The following is a 23,672-nucleotide window of genomic DNA, read 5'->3' as shown; positions in this document are numbered from 1 at the left end:
ACAGATATTTTGCCAGGAGCCACGTCGTTCATTTTTGAAAATATACACGTATGACTTACTTTCATTTCCGTGGATATCAATGGCCCCTGGCCTCTGAGACTAGTATCCCGATTAAAGCGTGGCACGCAATGTGTTAATGAGTTTTGTTTGTAGTAAGTTGACATCATGTTTAAAGCCTCTTCCATTGTTGACCCTATTTGTGTGAGAGTTTTCCCTTTTAACGCGATACCAAGGTCGCCAGTGTAAACAAAACTCTCAGTCTGGGGCTGCATTTGTTAAATGCTGGGCATTTAATGCTGTTAAATAGGGATGGCACCAAAATGCTTCCTTGAGGTAGGCCATTTTTTGAGTTTTTCATCTGCCACCAGACTAAAAATTTGGACATAACCTAGACCTAGAGTGTATCAGTGCTACTTAGGCTCAAAGAAGCAACTCAAAATAAACAAAGTGATACTCAATCAATTGTCTACCCTTTATAGATGGTGTTCAAACGTTGTTAGTATAGTCCAGGGCGGATCTGTTTTGAGATGGACGTTGAGAGGTGACTCACATTTTTTTGCAGAAATTGCTTGAAAATAAATCAAATAATAATATTTAAGTTATCCTCCCTCTTAAAAAGGTCCGGAACATTGTTTAAATAATCAAAATGTCAAAAAATTAAGGAAAAAATTCTATTTTTTTTTTCGTTTTTTAATTATAACTGTAAAAGTATTCATTTCCGAGAAAAGTTTTACAGACATAAAAGTTGCGTAATTAAATTTCCTATAACATAGAATTGGTAAAAATTTTTATAAATAGTCACCCTTGTTGCAAAATAGCAATAATTGCGAAAAAACAACACAAAAACAAGTATTTGCATTTTACGTTATTCAACCATTTATACTATACTTAGGACCTTCATATTTCATCCAGAAAAACTTTATGATACAGTAAAACAATACTGTAAATTTTGTTAAGATAGGTTTAATAGATTTTTTAAAATAAATTTTGCAATCCAGCGTTCGCAAAAAAAAAATTCATTTTTTCAAAATGTTACAGGACTGAAAATAAAGCAGATAGCAAGTTGAAATTTTTTTTGCTTATAGAAGTGTACTGTAGCTTTCATTTGCAATTTGCAAAACTAAAATCGATTAATTACCACGGCATCAGGAATATTTTTAAATAAACATTAATTTTTGGTGCTACGTGCAGGACAGCGGTGTTCGATTCACACAAGTTGATTTCCACCAAAATTTCTTCTAATCTTTATCTAATATATTATTTTCTTACTCTTTATTTTGTTGTATTTTAATATTTTAATTCCACAAAAATCAAACTAATTTTATTATTGTTTGTGAAATATTGTTTAAACAATTGCATTTGTTTAAAAAATAAACTTTTATTCTCTAAGTTAAAATATATAAACAATAAAGTTTTTGCTAATAAAAGTGTTATTTTAAAGGATAGAGTATGTGTTTTTATTTTGCAATAAACAAATTTATTTATTTATACCGAAATGTAATAAAAATTTAAATGTATCAATCATTATCAAAGGTCATTGGAATGCCCAATAAGAGCAAACTATCCGCTGTCCTGCGCGTAGCACCAATAATGAATGTTTACTTAAAAAAATTCCTGCCGCCGTGGTAGTTAATCAATTTTAATTTTGCAAAATTGAAAATGAAAGGTACAGTACACTTCTATAAGCAAAAAAAATTTCAACTTGTTTCCTGCTTTATTTTCAGTCCTGTAAAATTTTGAAAAAATGAATTTTATTTGCGAAAGCTGGATTGCAAAATCTATTAAACCGATCTTAATGAAATTTACAGTGTTATTTTACTGTATCATACAGTTTTTCTGGGTGAAATATCAAGGTCCTAAGTGTTGCATAAATGGTTGAAAAACGTAAAGTGCGAATACTTGTTTTTGTATGTTATTTTCGCAATTATTGCTATTTTGCAACAAGGGTGACTATTTTTTAAATTTTTAATCAATTCTATATTGTAGGAAATTTAATTACGCAACTTTTATGTCAGTACAACTTTTCTCGGAAATGAATACTTTATGAGTTATAATCAAAAAACGAAGAAAAAAATCGAATTTTTCCTTCATTTTTTGACATTTTGATTATTTAAACAATGTTCCGGACCTATTTGAGAGGGAGGATAACTCAAATATTATTATTTGATTTATTTTCAAGCAATTTTTGCAAAAAAATTTGAGTCACCTCTCAACGTCCAAATGTGCTAATATTTTTACAGATGAGCCCTGGTCTAGTAGAAGACCATTATCGTTATACAATAATACACCCTACGTCCTAGGTTCTTTTTCAGACATGATCTAACAAACGTATCGTAGAGGAACGAATAAAAAAGGTCAATGATCAGAATGAAGCCAGCCCTGTCGTCTGTTCGGAACACCTGTTCGGAATTGAAAATTAAATACATTTTTAACTGTTACACGGAATCGTCCGCCTGCCGTATTGCTTTCTCATTAAAAACTCTCTTGCGTTGTTTCTTCAGACTCAAATTAATAATTAAGAACTCTGTGCATTATTCATTACAGGAATTTTTGATGAATGGGAATCTGGGTAAAGAGTTTTTCATATTTTCTGTCGTGAGGCAAGGCGAATAATTATCTTCATCACGAATAGTAATTTAAACAGAAATACTAAAGTCGTTTAAAAATTCCTTATAATGAGATGGATTACAGTTGATACAATCAGTAGAGGGAAGGGAGTGGATAAAATTCTAAATATTTTAAATATTTTGTTTCTTAACTTTGTTTTTAACTTTTCAGTACATACTATGGAACAAATTCTATTCTTCTGCATTTCGATGACGAATTATCTCGCCATCTATTTGCTTGTTTCTCTATACTCTATTGTATATGTAACTTAATGCACCCTTAAGAAGAGTTATTGCATTCCTTATTTGAGTGGCTGTTTCTAGTTAGACATTCTGTGACTTGTTATGTCCTAACTGTTGTGACCTAAATATCCGATATGCAGAATCTTAATAAAATTTCCTTTGAACATGACTTGAATCAAATATGTAGTACATATAAAACAGAAGCGATGCATATAGATTTACACAATTTGGCAAAATTGAGTGGACAATTGCCAACTATCACTGAATAATAAGCGTCTTTTGTATAAGTTCGTACCAAAATCAATATTGACATTCGAAATTCAGGTATGGTTGATCTCCAGAAAGCCGAGTTTGAGATTCTTCGAAGTGTCCAAAACAAAATCCTTCAAAATGTTACAAAAATTTAAATTACATTACATTAAAGTTTCAATACGCATATTTAAGTTATCAAAAGATGATTTAACAAAAACCTAAAGATTCCTTGAACTTCGCGTCATCTCTTCATTCGACCACGAAGTTAACCAAAAAATTATTAATCAGTTGGAAAACATTGAAATTTATTGTTCATACTAAAGAAATGACAAACCAATTTCACGAGTCAAATATTGGAAAATCATCTCAAGGAACAGGGGAATACATTTAACAAATAAAAGGAACACATTAAGTGACATTAAGAGAAACTCCCATAGCTGTAACTGTCGTTACAAAATTGTAGAAAATGAACCGAACAAACTTTAAAACTAATCCACATACCTCACACAGGTCTTCAAAGTCCGTTAGTTACAAACAAACTTATTATACAAGATTAGTACCTGATATATGTATATCATCTGCAGGTTGTTGGCTGTAGACTACAGCACTGTACACTAAAAGAAAGTTACACAAAAAGTAGTACAATGATAATGCATTTCAAAGAATTCACGTTGTTACGATAACTGCTTTACTTGAAAGTTCTTGTACACATAAAAATTCTAATCTTTAAAAGAATATTTGTTTCATTTGAATACCATCTAGAGCAGGGGTTCCCAAACTTTTTTGTACCACGCCCCCTTTTGTTGAAATGAAAGCTTCTCGCGCCTCCCCTTTACAATAAATTGTATGCGCCTAAATAGGAACAAAATCAAAACAAATAAGTATTAGCTTGAAAACAAAACATTTATTTATTCTGTCATAAGATACTATAATATCAGTTTCCATAAAATACAAAAATTATTAATACATGAAAAATATATTAGGTTGGTTAGTGAGATGGATGTGCTTTCATTTTATTTACTAGTATGCCTATTCGTGGCTGAGTTTTAGTAAGCTCACAGCACAAGTCACTAGCAACATCAAGTTTATACCGATACTTTGTTTTAATTGCCACAATTGTTGAAAATCGCACAAATAGTTACTTGAAAAAGGCAAATATAAATGAAGAGCTTCCCGTGATACACTAAGATACACTTTGAAATATTTTAACCAAAATGAAGGTTTGTCCATTATAACAAAGTATTTGGCAGAGGAATCATTCAAAAAATCATTTGGATTTATTTGCAAAGCATCTTCTTGAAGTGATTCAGGCAGGGAGTCTATGTTGACATGGATTGGATCAGTTGACATGGAATGGATTCTGTAAATAAAATCGTCACAAGTGTTTGGGAAGTATTTCGGAACTCTTCAATTAGGCTCTCCAAATGGTTTGATATTTGGATTTTTAAACTTGGTCCTTCATAAATGTCCTTGAAGCGTGTTTCTTCTGAGATTGGCTCTACTTTAGAGAAATTTGAATAATTTCAGGGGTTTGCTGATATTTTACGCCTCCAAAGTTGAGTAATTAGGCCTCCATCACAATGAGTAACTACTATATTTGAGTTTCCACCCTGCAGTTTTAGGTGAAGGCTGTTCAACGAGTCAAAGATGTCTGACAAATAGGCCAATATTACTTGGGTACAATGTTTTTTGAAGGCCATGTTTAGCTCATTTTGCTTTTGATGTTCCAAGGTGATTACTTCATCTTAAAGGTCAAATAATCTTGCCAACATGTTTCCTTTTAATAGCCATCGTACTTCTGTATGAAGTAGCAGTGTTTTGTGATCACTTTCTAAATTTTCAGGACCAATAAATCCTTATGCAGTATACTGCAGTGTGAACAATCGGGGACTCAGGAAGGTCGATGACACCAGAGTTTTAAACAGTCGAGTATTCAACACACTGTTTTTTATGTACTTCACTACTTTAATACACAACTTTAAGACATCCCTAAGTTCATTTGGAAGGGTTTTTGCTGACAAGGCTTGTCGATGTATAAAACAATGTATCCCAATCACATCAGCATTTTTTTCTATTACTAATTACAAATAGCCTGAACGAAAACGAAGCATTGAAGTTGCGCCATCTGTACATAAACTGATCAGTTTTTGCCAAGATAGTTCATGTTTGTCAAAAAACTCTCACACTGCTTTCATAACATTAACAGCTTTTGTCGTGGTCTCCAGTCTCCAACTCTGTAGAAAAGAGTAGCTCGTCCTTCATTCTTTCGTTTTGAATATACCGAACATAAACAATTAACTGATAACATTGTGTTATGAATATGATAATATGATAATTATATGTTAGTACTCTCGTCTAGCTGAATAGCAAAAAATGGCGATTATTTTACTGCATCAACTACCTGGTTTTGTATGTCTTCGGTCATATATCATCAATGCGGCGTTTCACAGTATTGTCAAAAAGAGGTATTTGAGATAACTTTTGCTTACTCTGCGTTACCAGATACAGTTTAACAAGCGGTTAATTTTGAATTTTAGAAAAATAACTAAATTTAATTTAATGTTCAACTTGTCTCGCGCCCCCCCTGATATGTCCTCACGCCCCCCAGGGGGGCGCACCCCCCAGTTTGGGAACCCCTGATCTAGAGACTTTGAAAAGTTCGTTTCTATTCAAACAAGTATAAGTAATGCAGTCAAAACTGTAATTTACTTATAAAAGATTATGACTAGATATAAGGTATTATGCAACATTTTACGTTAACAAACTATGTCAATAGGCTTGCAGAACATAAGAGTTTTCCACTCGTATGTTTGTCAGATCATCGAGAAATATAATCAATTATAGTGCTAATGAACTTGCCAGAAGAGGATCAGCTACAAAATACTTTGACCCACAAAAGCCTAGATCCAACAACAATATACCTCTCACATAGAAAGTATACCCGGTCGAGAACATGACAAAGTGTGTATTCGATGGACATGTGCTAATTAGGCTGAAAAGTAATAGGCTTCCTTACTGGATATGCGCCCGTCAAGTGATAGGTATAATGAGCTGTTTCATGGAGCTGTTTTAGGAGCTGTTTCATTAACAGTCAAATACTTACAGTATTTTTGTCAAAAAAATTTCTTGGGCAGAGAAAAACCTCCACCAAAAACATTAGCGTACATACTGGGTATAGTCCTTCGGCCCGGGAGACATTTTGAAAATTTCATTTTGGCCCGCACTTAAAAGTATTTGCCCACCCCTGATCTAGATGGTGATCGTCCTCTTGATCTACTCCCCGGAACGTTTCCAGAAATAATTAATCTCTCCAAACTGTCGTCACCTCTGTGAACCACGTGACCAAAGAATTCGAATTTACTATTTTACTATTTATTTTGAACTAGTTACATGTTAATCTATGAACTTTTGTGTAAGTTAATATTCGAGCGCATATTAAGGTTGGTTATAATTTGGATAATGTGTGTGGTATTGTTAATGACAAGTTCTACTGTAGACATTTAGACAAAGAACAATTCCCTCGCCAAACTGAATAAATACTCATCCTCGTATTCACACACGTAGAAAGTACATACCTACATGCCGAAAGCCAATATTTACCTGCGTCCATGTTTGAGTTTTGATTATAGAACAAGATTCATTATTTGGTGAGTCAATATATCGTTCCAACTGTTAAGAATACTCCGTGTTTGCGTAAGGTTAAGTTTGTTTTTGTAATGTATATGTATAACAAGAAGAATGGCGGCCGTTGAAAATACTGTATGTGTGCTCGGCTTGTGACAGCTGGCATACCGACATCGATACGGTTTGCGCGAACAGTGGCGGTACAGAGATGAACGAAATTCGCACGTTAAATAATTGATAAGCCACTAATGGCAAATTATGGTTAATGATCAATGGGATCCTCAACAAGAAATAAAATGCCTTACCGAACAAGCAAGACAAGCTTTTATTAAATTTAAACGGCTGCCGCTGCTTTGTAACCGCAATCGTTCATTCACTCTCCGTTACAGAATGGCTAAATGCTATCTTCTTGTTTACGTGCCATCTCCGCGGCGAAGGTTGCCAATCATCATTGCTATTCTCACTTTTGCACTACAGCCCGAAATAGTTCAGTTGAGCTGCATCCAAACCATTCTCTGAGATTTCTCAGCCAGGACATTTTTCTCCTACCTATGCTGCGCCTTCCTTAAATCTTTCCCTGCATAATTAATTTTAGGAGTTTGTTCATATCTGTCACCACGTGTTATATGACCCAAGTATTGAAGTTTTCTTATTTTGATGGAATCCAGTATCTCCCTGCTGTTCTGTATTCTCCTTAGTACTTCCTCATTGGTTATTCTGTCTGTCCAGGAGATTCTCAGCATTCTTCGATACCTCCACATCTCAAAATGCTTCCAATCTATTGAGGCATTGTTTATTGAGAGTCCATGTCGCCACACCATACAAAAGAACAGAAAATACATAACTTTTTAGTACTCGCTTTCTAAGATTTAGGCTGAGGTCTCTACTACATAATATTTGTTTCATATTAGTGAATGCACTTCTAGCCTTTTCTATTCTAATTCGGATTTCTTTGGTATAATCGTTTGTTTCACTAACGTTTGTCCCTAAATAGTTATAATTCTGAACTCGTTCTATCGTCTTATTATTTACGTGTAGATTGATGTTTCTAATATTTTTCTTTGATATAACCATGAATTTTGTTTTCTTTATGTTTAGGGACAGACCAAATTCTTCACTCGTTGCAACAGCCTTATCTAAAATTCTTTGTAGATCTGTAATCGTTTCTGCTATTAGTATTGTGTCATCGGCGTATCTAATTTCATATATGGGCAGTCCATTTATTTTTATGCCTGCTACTTCATCTTCTAATGCTTTTTTGAATATTTCTTCTGAGTATGCACTAAACAGTGATGGCGACAAGACACAGCCCTATCTAACGCCTCTTTTGATTTTTATTTTATTTGTGGTTAAAATGTTTATTCTTATGACAGCTTCTTGTTCATAATACAGATTATTTATTATTCTTATATCCCATGTGTCGATGTTCTTTGTTCTCAGTAGTTTTATTAACGGATTATGTTTCACCGTATCGAATGCCTTGTTATATAATCTAGGAAGCAGACATAGATGTCCTGGTTTACATCTAAACATCTCTGTATTAACACATTTACTGCAAATAATGCTTCTCTGGTTCCTTGATCATTTATATGTAAATCTGAACTGAGTTTGTCCAATGTCTTGTTCTAACTTTTTGTATATTCTACGATGAATAATCTTTAGAAATACTTTGAGTATGTGGCACATTAAACTGATGGTACGGTGTTCGCAACATTGTCTGGCGTTTCTCTTTTTCGATATAGTCACGAATGTTGATAGAAGCCATTCTTTAGGTAATATACCTGTTCTGTATATGATATTAAATAATTCGACAATTACGTGTATATTGCAGTCGGTATTTCGTCCGGTCCTACAGCTTTCCCAGTTTTCAGTTGTTTAATGATGTGTTTTACTTCACTTTCTGTTATTTCTGGTCCAGTCTCTTCAAGTTAAGTGCTATGTATGATCCATATTGTTATACGGCATGGAGACATGGACGCTGAAAATATCTTCAAGTTGGACGCCTTCTAAATGTGGACTTTGCGAAGAATGTTTCGCATACCATGGACATATAGAGTGAGAAACGAGAAGGTCTTAAGAAGAGCAAATGCTGAGAGAGAATTGCTTAACGTGATCAAGGCACACAAAATTGGATACCTGGGTCATATCCTGAGAGGGGAAAAATACGTAATCCCTCAACTAATCACCCAAGGAAAGATTGAGGGCAACAGCGGAGTAGGTCGCAAACAAATGTCGTGACTACAACATATAAAGAACTGGACAGGCATACATGACATTGGCGAGCTTTTGCATGCCGCAAAAGACGTCTACAAATATATTCTCTATAATAAACTTTTTTTTAAATTCTCTATATTGTATCTGCTTAATATTAATATCCGTCACGCTCCCGAGTCTATATATTTTTGAATTTGCAGATAAATTTTTACCTTAGTACAAATCGACAGAAATATTTGAAACCGCCAAGACCAAATCGATCGTAAACTTTGGTTACGCGGCGTTGTCAGATCAATCAGGTTTCAAAGGTTTTCCGGTTTTTATTTAATTTTTACCTTAGTACAAATCGACAGAAATATTTGAAACCGCCAAGGCCAAATCGATCGTAAACTTTGGTTACGCGGCGTTGTCAGATCAATCAGGTTTCAAAGGTTTTCCGGTTTTTATTTATTACCTGTTTCACAGTAAAATTTCCGTCTGCTTCTTCCTGTGTATATTTTAAACTTTAAACCATTGTGTATAATTTCACGAGATTGTGCACTTAGTTTCTTATTTTTCACGGCCTTTGTAATATTCATATAAATTTGTTCTAAATAAACAACTATTCGACGATTTTATCTGGCAATGTTGCAAAATCACTGATTTCATGCACAGTGCATTGTAAATGAATGTTTACTGTTTGCACCAACGCGTTGAAGTCTGTAGAACCCGTAGAAACAGAGCTGCAACTAATGAAAAGTAGGTTCTTATTCGTCAAATTCCAAATTGAATGCAGGATATGTATGATAGTCTTCCATTAAAAAAATGGTGACAAAATGTCAACAATTAACTATAAAGGGATCAGTGTAATACTTTCAATAGCAAGAATCTTTTCCACAGATACAAAAGAAAAAAAAAATAGAACAGCACATAGAACATTAAACATGAAACGCGGCGTAAGACAAGGCGACACACTCTAGCCAAAACTATTCATAACTGTTTTGGAATATGCCTAAACTGGTACAATAAAGGGATCACAATAGATGGAGAAAAGTTAAATCATCTTGGTTTTGCAGACGACATAATCCTTATAACTGATAACCTATGAGAAGTAAAGGGAATGCTAAATGAGTTAGACGTTATGTGCTAGAAAACAGGCCTGAAAATGAGCTTTACTAAAACTAAATTTATGACTAACCTGATTCCTAGCGGACAGCTGCCTATACGTGAACAGGAAGTAGAGCTAGTGGAAAAGTACATTTACTTAGGTCATGAAATTAGAATTGGCAGAGATAACCAAACATGCGAAATAAAAAGAAGATTAACTCTTGCTTGGGCATCCTACGGAGCGCTGGCCATAACAAGAAAGTTATTCAAATTGTTTATAAGGAAACATATTTAGGAGCAGTATACCAATCAGTTTAAAAAGACAAGTGTTTGATCAATGAGTGCTAGCGGTAATGAATGACATATGGAGCTAATTGAATGGAGACCAGGAGAAGACAAACGCAATAGAGGAAGGCCGCCTACACGATGGACAGATGATATCAGGCGGATTAGTAAAAACTGGCTACAATCAGCACAAAACCGTGAAGTGTGGAAACAATTGGGGGAGATATATGTCCAGCAGTGGACATACATTGGTTGAATGATGATGATGATGATGCCCATCATCAGACAAGTGATAGAAAAGAACAAAAAGAAAAATATTGAAACACATAAGTCCCCTCTCCTTGATTTGGTACATGAGTTACCTTCGCGGTTTCAGATAGTCTGCATAAATGTACTTGTTAACACCTTATTAGAAATCCTGATTTTTCTTAGAAACAACAGCTGTCGTCAGACAGGATTTTAGGAAAGCTCACGATTGTCTTATATTGGAGTCAAAATCATACTAGCACAAATGCGCACAAATGAGAATATAATAATTAAACATTTAGTCGTACTTATCATGTTAAAACAGAGCGGTTTCTAAACAAGTTTCCATTCAAAATACTGTTTAAATTAATTTCAGATGGAACCAACCTTTCCTTTATTCACAATAACACAGAAAAACAATACAGTTTGTACTGCAACTCACTGAAACTACAACATGAATATGAAAAAGGGAATCATCACTATATCATTATGATATAGTTCAAAACACCTGCTTCAACGAAAATGCATTACAGGAAGAAAAAACTTGCTAAAAAAGGTCTTAACAAAAAATAATTATCCATTGTCATAAACATTACAGTTAAATTATTAATAGTTAGATTGGTTTAGTAATTGGTTGTTAATCACCATTCTCGACTATTCCAGTCAAAAATGGTTCAGAATCAGGTTATCTGATTTAGTTCTACAGCTACAGTATACACACAGTGACTTACATTTCTAATTGTTATTAATAAATATATCAAGATACTTTCTGTTACGCCATTGTTTTTTTTCCTTCCGTCGAATGAACTTCGACAAGACCGTTAACTGTTCGTGTCCTTTGAACAATACCGTCATTCAGTGCGAAGACACATTTTTTAGTTCTTCAAATCAGATAACTTCTTCCTGGACTAGAGATAACTGTTTATTTCACATTAACCTTCCTGCAAATATGGAGCATAAATTATCAGATCTTTATTTCTTTAGATGTCTTTTACATGTGAGCTAGATTTTTTCATCGCAGGTAATGTTAAGTTGTAGACGGAGAGGCAGCGCTGTAAAAACTATTTGAATTTACTAAAGCTAGATTTTTCACAGTTGATTACTGTGAGTGTGTAGAGAAACATACTGCGGTCGGTCAAGCGATACGTAGAACAGGGGTTACTGAGAGGGTATCAAAGTTGCTTTCCTACGAAGGTAATTATTTCCATTTATTAAGGCTGAAAATCAGTACACACATTCTAAATTAAATATAAATAAAAGTTATTATATTCGGTCAGCTGTATGACGGGACAGAGCCGGTCGGTCGGCCCCAATAGTCGATTGAGGAAATGAAGCATTTTGGCTTGCAATTTTTTCGTCCAGTATGGATTTACTTGAAATTTTCACAGAAGGTAGGAAATAGTCCAAGGATCATTTTCTATATCATGCCGCTATCATACGCTAAAGCCTTGGGGGTGGTTACCACCCAATCTCGAGGGTGGAAATTTTTTATTACATTTTAACCATGTAGTTCGATGGAAAAAGTGATTCTAAGAAAAAAATGTTTTTTACATTTTCTTCGTAAAACTAATATTTTTCGAGTTATTCGCGCTTGAAAATAACAGTTTTTCGACGAAAAAATCGACTTTTTTAGAGGGTTTTTTGAGAATATCTCGAAAAATATGCATTAAATCAAAAAACTGTAGATATCAAAATTGTATCTTTTAGTAACACAAACCAAATTATTTTCCAATAATATCTTTAATACAAACCGAGATACGGCATGTTAGGTTAGCTTTTTTCGTCAAATGCATAATCTAAAATGTTCAAATCCAAATAATGGGAAAAATTTGCATTTTTCGAAGAAAACTTAAAATATCTATTTTCAAGTATACAATTAGACTTTTCAAAAAAAAAATAATAAAAAGTTTCTAGCATGAAAATTAAGCGACTTATAATATAAAAAAATGTCGGTACCTGCTTTTCAAAAATCAGTGAAAACAACCCCCTAACTACCTTCCTAATTCAAAATTGGTCTTCACCTTTCTGTAGTTCCTTTTATATTTATATTATCAATACACTCAAGGAGTTTGACCTATTTAAAATGCCTAATTTTGGAAAAATATTATATCTCACTGTGTACTGATTTTCAGTCTTAATAAATGGATTTAATTACCTTTGTAGGAAAGCAACTTTGATACCCTCTCAGTAATGAGACCCCTCAAAAATGATTTTGTAGGATTTTTAAAGAGCTATAAGACTGTGTAAATTAAATTCCGTAAGATGCCTTAGTTTTTAATTGGGGCGGGTTTAAAGGGCTCGAATAAGGGGGTGTCTGCTGGTAAATAGAGATTTTAAACAGCTATATCTGGCTAACTATTCACTGTAATGAAAATCTATGGACAGGGTAATTTTAGTCATTAAAAAAGCTACAATTTAGTAATAATTTATAATTTTTTTCATATCTTCAGTATTTTCGGAGATATTTTGAAGTAAAATGTGAAAAATACCAAATTGCAAAAAATCAATTTTTCTTTAAACTCCAATTTTTTCAAAATTAGGCATTTTAAATAGGTCAAACTCCTTGAGTATATTGAGTACATAAAAGAAACTACAGAAAGGTGAAGACCAATTTTGAATTAGGAAGGTAGTTAGGGGGTTGTTTTCACTGATTTTTTCGTAGAGAAAAGCAGGTACCGACATTTTTTTGCAAGTCGCTTAATTATTTTCATGCTAGCAACTTTTTATTATTTTTTTGAAAGGTCTAATTGTATACTTGAAAAAAGATTATTTAAGTTTTCCTCGAAAAGTGCAAATTTTTCCCATTATTTGGCTTTTAATATTTCAAATTGTGCATTTGACGAAAAAAGCTAACTTTTAACATGCCGTATCTCGGTTTGTATTGGTCTTAAAGATATTATAGGAAAAGAATTTGGTTCGTGTTACTAAAAGATACAATTTCGATATCTACAGATTTTTTGATTAAATGCATATTTTTCGAGGTATTCTCAAAAAACCCTCTAACAAGCGCGAATAACTCGAAAAATATTAGTTTTACGAAGAAAATGTAAAAAACATTTTTTTCTTAGAATCACTTTTTACATCGAATTACATGGTTAAAATGTAATAAAAAATTCCCGCCCCCGAGATGGGGTGGCAACCACCCCAAGGTTTTAGCGTATGATAGCGGCATTATATAGAAAATGATCCTTGGACTATTCCCTACCTTCTGTGAAAATTTCAAGTAAATCCATGCTGGACGAAAAAAATGCAAGCCAAAATGCTTCATTTCCTCAATCGACTATTGGGGCCGACCGACCGGCTCTGTCCCGTCATACAGCTGACCGACTATAATAACTTTTATTTATATTTAATTTAGAATGTGTGTACTGATTTTCATCCTTAGTAAATGGAAATAATTACCTTCGTAGGAAAGCAACTTTGATACCCTCTCAGTAAGCCCGGTTCTACGTTTCGCTTGACCGACCGCAGTATGTTTCTCTACACACTCACAGTAATCAACTGTGAAAAATCTAGCTTTAGTAAATTCAAATAGATTTTTCAGCGCTGCCTCTTGGTCTATTGCGGGAGTGGAGAATTAATCATTAATGATCTGTTACATAATTAACAAAAGCTACTTGTAAAACAAAGAAATGTTTTTTACAATATCTATCTTTTGTAGTGTAAATTACAAACAAGAATACGCCAATTTTACAGTGGTAGCGCAGTATGTACCATTTTTTCTAAACGCGTTAATCTCAAAGCAAGATCAAAACAACACGTCAAGAGATATTTGAATTACGATTCAAATCACAACACAAAGTATTGAAAAGGGGATCATCAAATCGTTACAAATGACAGTGAAAAATATTTGTTCCAGCCAAAACGTTTTTATACCACTATTCCAACGGCATAAAGACAGTTCAAACGAATACGGCGATTGGACTAAAGATCTCACTGAATTTTAGAACTGCTACTTTGATCAATCACCGATGTGAGCGTGTTAAATCGAATAGGGATTATTTCAAAATTATTTCATTGTTTCAATGAGGCAGATGGCAAATCATGAAGTATTGCGATGTCATAAACGAAGACCGGATATTTTTGGGACATGCTTCTACAGGGTGATTGATTAGTAGGGTAAAGCTCAATAGCTCAGCTATAGTAATAGATAGCAATAAAAGTTAATAACAAAAATTTTAGCCACCTTTGAGCTTCACATTACAAAATTAGTTAGAATGTTACAGGGTGTTCGATAACACAGTGGCAGACCTAACTTATATTTTTTTTTTTAAATGGAACACCCTATATTTTATTTTATATTCGAAATCCTGTTAACTTCTCCATCACAAAAATATAAAGGTTTGTAATGTTATACAGGGTATTTACAAAGTTATACACCAATTTTGTATGAAAATCGTAATAAGTTCAACTCCCTGTATAAATAAAAATAAGCACAACAACAATGGTTTATTAATGCCATATTTTTTTATTTATTGTCAAAATTTTTAAGAATTATTGATATTGCTAATTTTCTTTATATCAAATACAGGGTGAGTCAAAACGCAAGTACATTATTTTCTGTAATGTTAAATGGAACACCCTGTATTTTATATCATTATTGAAAAGTAACATTAACGTACTTTAATTTTTATATAACATTCCCTATTCCCAAATTTATTAGTTTTCGAGGTATTTTCATTTTTCAGAGCAAATTATTTTAGGTGTTTAAATTTATCTAAATTTTAAGTAAGCCATGACTGAATTGACAATTGAAGATTACCGATTATCCGATATACCGATTAGTAATACATTTTGCATAAACAAAAACACAACCACTACATGCAACATTTTTGAAACAATTAAGAACTATCTTTTTATGTAAATGCAACAAATAAACAAAGAAAATTAGTAATAAATTTTACAAAAAAAACACACAAACACAAAATACAATATTTTGTGAAGACAATAATTAAACACTACTTTTGTATGTAAATGTAACAGTGTAACAAATAAAGAACGAAACATAATTTATCAGTAATACATTTTGCAAAAAAACATGTTTGAAAAAATTAGAAGCTACTTTCAATAAAATATTTTTAATATTTAATTACATAAGATGTTCAAAATTATCTCCTAACACATTTATGTACGCCTAAAAACGATCATTGAATGAGCTACTTACTCTACGGAGCATTTGTAAATTAACACATCGAAATACACTTTGTATTCTATTTTTCATTTCATCCCTTGTTGTTGGAGGTATTTTATAAACTTCATTATTAACGTAGCCCCAAAAAAATCAGTCCAGTTTATTAAATTCTGATGATTTGGGTGGCCACGCTACTGGTCCATTGAAAAATGAAAATATCTCGAAAACTAATAAATTTAGACATAGGGAATGTTATCTAAAAATTAAAGTACTGTAATGGTACTTTTCAATATTGATATAAAATACAGGGTGTTCCATTTAAAATTACTGAGAAAATAATGTACTTGCGTTTTGACTCACCCTGTATTTGATATAAATAAAATGAGCAATATCGGCCATTCTCGAAAATTTTGACAATACGTTAAAAAATATGGCATTAATAAACCATTGTTGTTTTGCTTATTTTTATTTATACAGGGAGTTGAACTTGTTACGATTTTCATATAAAATTGGTTATAACTTTGTAAATACCCTGTATAACATAACAAACCTTTATATTTTTGTGATAGAGAAGTTAACAGGATTTCGAATTTAAAATAAAATATGGGGTGTTCCATTAAAAAAAAAACAAAAGTTTGGTCTGCCACTGTGTTATCGAACACCCTGTAACATTCTAACTAATTTTGTAATGTGAAGCTCAAAGGTGGCTAAAAGTTTTGTTATTAACTTTTATTGCTATCTATTACTATAGCGGAGCTATTGAGCTTTACCCTACTAATCAATCACCCTGTATACTACGTTCATGCTCAAGATTAGCTCGAGAAACACTTTATCAGTGGGTGTGTCGGGTCGTCACAGCTTGTCGTTGGTTAGAAACTAATTTTTAACCATTGAAAAACTTCGAGCCCAACTTGGAAACGGACGTAGTATACTATTAACAAAATTTCTTTTAATAAAGATGACAATGGAGAGATAGTGACAATGATAAAAAAAGCAAATATACATGAAATTTATTATGAATCTTCCTTTTTCCATTTTTATCCTCTAATCCCTAAATAAATGAAATCCAACCCGCCCTTAGATGCCCGAGCTCCGGTCCGAACAGTTCTATCTATGGCGGACCTCAGAAACCACTTATCCAAGAGCCAAACAATATGTAATTAATTCTCCAGTCAATAGTGCGGCAATACTAATAATTACATATTGTAAATCTCCCGACTAAACCGGACAAACAATAACAATAAACTAACAGGGAAATGGAAACCGCAAGCTGAGCGCGTTGATAAGAATATAATCGGTATTGTTGGTATTTAATTAACGAAAATAATAAAAAATAACTAAAAAATGCTCTTACTTAAAATACCTCTATCTGAGGGTTGTAGAAAAATATTTGTAACGTTATAAACGTCACACAATTGTTATTTATGTTGAAATAATTATTTTATTGTAATTTCGGTTGATTTAATTCATTTCTTGTTGACAAAATCCTGGAAAGGGTGGAACACTAGATATGTAGGTAGCTGGATTGACTGCAGAATTGAAAGTGTGATAAGGAAATTTCGACCAGAATAGAACTTGCACGAAAAAGCTTTATTAGCTGGCACTCTATATTGTGCAGTAGAAGTCTTGCATTGACAAACGCCTAAGAGTATTGAAGTGCTACGTCTGGTCCGTCTTGTTCTATGGATGTGAAACTTGGACAACAAAAGTGAAGAATCTCAACAAATTAGAAGCGTTCGAGTTGAGGTGTTACCGTCGCATGCTCAGAATCCCATGGACAGCACACATATACAACGAACGTGTGGTGGAGACCATGCACAAGGAGCGAGAATTGATCAACGTCATAAAAATGAGAAAGGTTCATTACTTCGGTCATATAAGGAGAGGACCTAAATATCGCTTACTCCGGTTGATGATTCAGGGCAAAATCGAAGAAAAACGCTGGGTTGGAAGAAAACAATTGTCCTGGCTGCTTAACATTAGACAATGGACAGGTCGAACGGTCGAGGATTTGTTTCATATAGCTGCCGACCGAGAAACATTTCATTAGCTTGTTAATACGACGATAGCCAACGCTTGAAAACAAGCACGGCACACAAAGATAAGAAGAATTCATTTCTTAACTTTCTGCTTTATTTGCGTATTTTTCTTCTAAAAATAGGTTGCTCTTAATTCGTTTATTAGCTAAACATTTTGTCCTTACCTTTTTCCCGCATTCAAAGGCAACAAATAACTTAATAGTCACAAACATGAACTCATGAAGTTGGCAACTCATGAACTTCTGTCATGTCGATAATTATATGCATTTAATCCATGCCGATGGGCACCAAAAGGACGGCGGAAAAGAGGAAGACCTAGGAAAAGCTGGATAGAAGGAATTCATAGGGAAATCAGAGAAAGAGGCTTGAACGAAGACATGTGCTACGATCGAGAACAATGGCGATTGGGAATCGGAAGACGTCGTAGAACGTTATGAACCGATTATATTTATAATCCTTGCCAATTTGCTATTTTATTTAATACTTTTCATAAAATTCTAATTTTGAAAGACATGACAAGGAGTCATGCCAATGCCTAGTTTTTCATTCTAGTGTTTTTGGCCTAATATTAATTTTGTCCCCCTTTTCGGGAGTGACTTCCTGAAGCCTACAACACATCTTGGTTGATGTACTCACGTGGAATAAAACCAACTAAAAATTGCAGGTGCCTTCAAGAACACTACAGCTGAAGACACTTACATGGCAAACACCTAAAATCTACCTACACCATGTGGAGCCAACTACGTCGACCATCATTCTCTACGTCCAGCAAGCAATTCTGTAATGCCATACGCATCATGTTTATTGTAAAGCTAGAGGCAGGATTTGCTTGTTACATTAAAATATCGTTTCAGTTAATTTTTAATAATCTATTTAATTATTAAAATAAATTATTAAATTAATTTTATTTTATATTTTATTTGTCCCTTCCGAGACTCATTGTCCACTCTTTCAACTAAGGTAAAACGAACTTATACCTGAGTGGCTGAGCCAGACGAGGCTTAACAATTAGCTCCCATAGTCGGAGTTTAATTGTTATACACTAACCTCCAACTTTCTGTGGTAGTTCGAATGTAACACATTGGCGCTCAACGTGGGCCACGAAAAACGATATCTCATAATATTATGTAAAAACGATAAAAAAATATACCATGTTTATAGCAATATTTTTGTGTTTACTGACATTTTTTTTGTAAATTTATTTAACGAATTGCTTTTTGTTTTTTCAGGGGCCACCGCAACCGGGTCAACCGTTCAAATTTACTGTTGGTGAATCGTGTGATAGAATAAAAGAAGAATTCAGTTTTCTTCAGGCACAATACCACAAGTAAGTAGTTTTTTTATTATTTTGATATTTTAATGTACAGAAAATTACAACTCGTATTCTAAGTAAAAATTCACGAAAAATGTTCCATAAAGATGCTAATTGGACCGATGCCAATGTTATGTATGTGCTTCTAAGTCGTAAGTCGGCGGGGTTTGGATTGGTAGGTGGAATCAACGATGTTTTCTTTAGGAGGGGTCTTTATGTCGAAAGCAACCGGGTGCCGTCATCTCTTTAATTTAGACAATTTGGCCATTTTTCTATCTCCTGGTTTCTCGGATAATTCTTGGTTTATAGAAACGGAAGTGGCTATGATTCTGGATTGTTCAAAGACAATTTTGTTATCTGTATGAAGATAGTGTTGACCTAGAGCTGGAATTAAATCGAAATTGAGAACAGATATGGAATGTTCATAAATCCTATTTTCGATTCTACGATTGGTTTGGCCTATGTAAGATCGGGGGCAGTCTGCACAAGGAAATTCATAAACTCCGTGTTGTTCATTTGGGATGTTGTCTTTGACTGATCGGACAAGAGATGAAAGTTTTATTGAATGCTATATATTGTATTTATTCCTCGAGGTTTAAAGATTTTGTCAGTAATACCTTTTATGTAAGGAAGAAACGTTTTAGTATGATCAGGGTCAGAGCTTCTGGGTTGAGATTGAGCGGGAGATTAAAATTTGTGGATGCTCCTATCGACGTGATTTCGCGGTAACCATTTTGGATGAGGCGATGAGGGTTCGTTAAAGAAGGAGAGCTTAGAAAGTTTCAATAAAATTCATCTATTCAATAGAGAAAATCAAATACATGCTAAGTTGCATTTGAGCTCATTTTTATGATTAGAGTGATATTTTGCTATATATGTACCTCAATTCATTACCATAACCATAAAGGATTAATAAACACAACCGACCCTGTTACAATTTTCATGGTGTCTTGACTTGACATTGAAATATGAATGCTTGATTTCTTTTTTCTACTTAATCGATTTGTTTGTGGTGGCAAATAACACAGTGCGATAAGTTCCATGTAATTAAAATAAAAAGAATTTCAGATTTGCATAGCTATTATAATAAAACCCCGTAGAAATAAAAACAGTGTTTACACTACGAGATTACAAGTTTTTAATAGAGATGGAAAGTCGCTTAAACATGATTCGTTCTTTAACAACGCAACGGATATCCTGATAGCTTCAATAAAACGAATTAAAATAAAAAATGTAATGCGTATCTTTCCTGTTGAATACCATGTTTGTTATAAAAGTAAAAATATAGAAAATATAGTGAAAAGAAAAGAGAGCACGGTTGGCGCGTTACTGTGAAATTAATAAATATTTACTTTTTGACAAATTCACTCCACCTACCCCAAACTGTGGTCGAACCCTTCCGATGGAGCGTGTACCCTCTAGTACCGATGGTTCAGTTTAATTTAGTCTATTGTACGCCATCAGTGTTAGTTGTAAAAATTATAGTAAGTTGCCTTACTTTTAACAGTTATTTTTGAACAGTTTTGGAAGGTAATTCTTAAGTTTTGCTTCAACACATGTTGTTTGACTACATTAATTGTGTTTTTTGACAACATTAATTGTGTTTGTATTGTGCAAACGGCGATCATATATGTATATGGAAAACCGTAGGAGAACCCGTGAGAAAAAATATTTTTCACTGCAATGGCCGACTTTTCTCACTGCGTGAGAAATTGTTCGTTTTTAATGTATGTTTAATAGCTTAAGGGTGTCTAGTCGGACAAACTTTGATATATGGGAACACTGGAACAGGGGAAGTTTTAATTGTGGAACAGGTTAAAAATTTGGAACGGTCAGACCACGAAAACGTCACATGTATTTTGTCCGACAGAACTTCTAATTGATTTGTTACCCTTTCATTAAACTCTCATGCAAAAATCAGACTGCTATTTATCACCTGTCATAATTCCTGTCATTTGACATATTCTACGTGTTCCACTCATTATAATTCCCATTTGGTGATAAATAGCAGCCTGATTTTTGCATGAGAGTTTAATGAAAGGGAAACAAATCAATTGGAAGTTCTGTCGGACAAAATACATGTGACGTTTTCGTGGTCTGACCGTTCCAAATTTTTAACCTGTTCCACAATTAAAACTTCTCCTGTTCCAGTGTTCCTATATATCAAAGTTTGCCCGACGAGACACCCTTAAGCTATTAACAAATTTTCAGCTTGCTATTAATCAACTTTTTTTTCATACGCGGGATCCAGACGTATAAGAGAAGTTGCACATTGTATAGCATCCATAGAAAAATGTTATTTTCTTACTATAAGCAAATATTTTCCTTACTATACAGCAGAACAAAAAATTGCCAAAAATTAACAAATGCGTCAAATTTGACAATTCAATATTTTTGTTTCTATAGTTACAAAACCTGTATTTGGTGGCATCACGAATATTTGAGTTAAAATAATAATATGTCTATTTGAAAATTTTAACATGTTTGTTTTAATATAATTTAAATGTTCGATCTTTGGAAAAATAGTATGTATACCTTGTAAGAAAAGCCACATTCCCGGACTCTGTATTGCCTTGTCTCGGCTTGCGCCTCGACGGCAATCTTTATATCGTCCGGGAATATTTAGCATTTCGTACTATCTTTATTTACACTCAAGATGCACTAGAAGTAAACAAACCAAGGCACATTAATTGTTACAAGGGTCACTCTTGAATCATGATTTACAATGTATATACATTATAAATCCCTAATGATGATTTACAAAGTGTATACATTGTAACTCATGATTCAGGAGTGCTCCTTGTAACAGTTAACGTGTCTTGATTTGTTTACATCTACTGCATCTTGATTGTGATTTTAGTATAGGTACACAATGTACTATTATTATTGTATGTTCAATAACAAACCATAAAATATTAAACAACTTCCAAAATATTGACTTACTGGTATGTGAAAAAAAAAACAAAAATTTACAATATTTTTTTATTCCGGAGTAAGATTTTTTCAAATTAAAATCATAATATATTTCTAAAACATGGATGATAAAATCAGTTATTTCCTCCTTGTGCTCGAATAACAGCTCTAATTCTTTCGGTTATTATGAATCAAACCAGCAAACTCGTTTTGCGGTATTTGTTCCCACTCTTTTATTAACGCCTGTTCTAACGCTACCACCGTTTCAGACTCGCCATAATTTTGTAAACTTTTGCCACTCTTCCCAAATTGTCCCACAAACGCTCTATCAGGTTAAGGTCTGGAATGCTAGGAGGCCAGGCTAGTAACGGAATACCAACATCTGTAAAATATTGCATTGTTATCCTCGCTGTATGCGGCGGAGCATTATCCTGCATTAGGAGAAGTTTTCACCTACAAAATGATATAAGGTAACACATATTATTCCATGCATTCCTTATGTACGTATCAGCATTAGGCTACGTGCCCCTAGCATAATCAGATCTGTATGTGCCCTCAAAGAAATGCCGCTCCATACCATTATACCTGATTATACCTCCACCACCAGACTACTCTAGGAGTTAAGCAACATTAGGTATAGCGTTCTCTACGTCTTCTCCACACTCTTTGGCGGCCATCAGGTATATATCTCGTGAAACGAGATTTTTCTGTAAACATAACGTTTCTCCAATCTTCCATATCCAAATCTGCATGAGAACTACAGAATTCCACAAGTTGTCTCCAATGAAATGCTTTCAATAAAGGAGCTATAGCAGGTACTAAGGTGATAAATTTTGTTCTCTTATGTTTAACGTACGGTGTCAGATGAGACTATGGTACCATGAACATCTGCCAGTCTCCGAGTCAAAGCTGTAGCAGTAAGTGACTGCCCTTGAAGCACTTGAAGTCTAAGAAACCGCTCTTTCATGGTGTGGAAGACCTTGATCTTCTTTGTACGGATCTTCTTGAGTAAGAACCAATTTCTAGAAAAATTTTTAAAGCATCGGATATTGTATTTCGCAGAACGCGAATCATATCTTCCATACATCGAATAGAACGCCCATCATTATGAAAAGCGAGCAACAACAGCTTGCGTCTGGCCTCATTACAAATTACAAGCTTTTTCGTTATTAAAAACAAAGTTTTTCTTACTCGAGAAGCAGCCACCATACAGCAAAAAGAAATATAATTTAACAAGCATTATTTTACGCAAATATTTGATTTCTGGAGGTCACCTTAACAAAAACTTTCTTTTCAGTCATCAAATGACAACCTTTTAAGCTGTTTAATGGATACGAAATAAACGAATGGATAAAAACAACTTATATTATGATATTTATATTAAGTATATTTTTTTTATACCAGGGCAATTCAACAAAACTAAAAGGAGAAAACTATCGAATTTCAGGTGTCCAGTTACTTTTGCTGGTCAGTGTACATAATATGAATGTAAAAAAACAATAAAGAAAATCAAGTTCCAGTATGCGTGCCATTGTCAGTCTCATACGAAGAACCAATCGCCTCTTTTTTGCAAGATTGGCATTTAATGGCAGGCCATTTTAACAGTATTTAGTTGATAGCATCGACTAATTGTTAGAGACTTGCTTTCTTGTTGTTCTCCGAGGAGCCGAAATGGGTCAATAGAGAGTTCTTTAACTGTCGTTTTTTCTCTGCTATCTTTT

At 33.7% G+C, this 23,672-nt stretch overlaps 1 protein-coding gene across 2 annotated transcripts in view; it reads left to right on the top strand.

The window, feature by feature from the left end:
• The window catches only part of LOC114325807 (transducin-like enhancer protein 4), a 1,285,138-nt gene that overhangs the window by 400,622 nt on the left and 860,844 nt on the right, over positions 1–23,672 (top strand). For both annotated transcript variants that reach the window (XM_050641900.1, XM_050641898.1), the window contains one exon: positions 18,956–19,053. In XM_050641900.1, coding sequence (XP_050497857.1) covers positions 18,956–19,053 — 98 coding nt within the window. The remainder of the gene's footprint in view (positions 1–18,955; positions 19,054–23,672) is intronic.

The sequence above is a fragment of the Diabrotica virgifera genome, chromosome 1 (assembly GCF_917563875.1).
Source record: "Diabrotica virgifera virgifera chromosome 1, PGI_DIABVI_V3a".
Lineage (NCBI taxonomy): Eukaryota > Metazoa > Arthropoda > Insecta > Coleoptera > Chrysomelidae > Diabrotica > Diabrotica virgifera.
The sequence above is the reverse complement of the archived record's forward strand: the minus strand, read 5'-3'. Positions and strand labels throughout refer to the sequence as shown.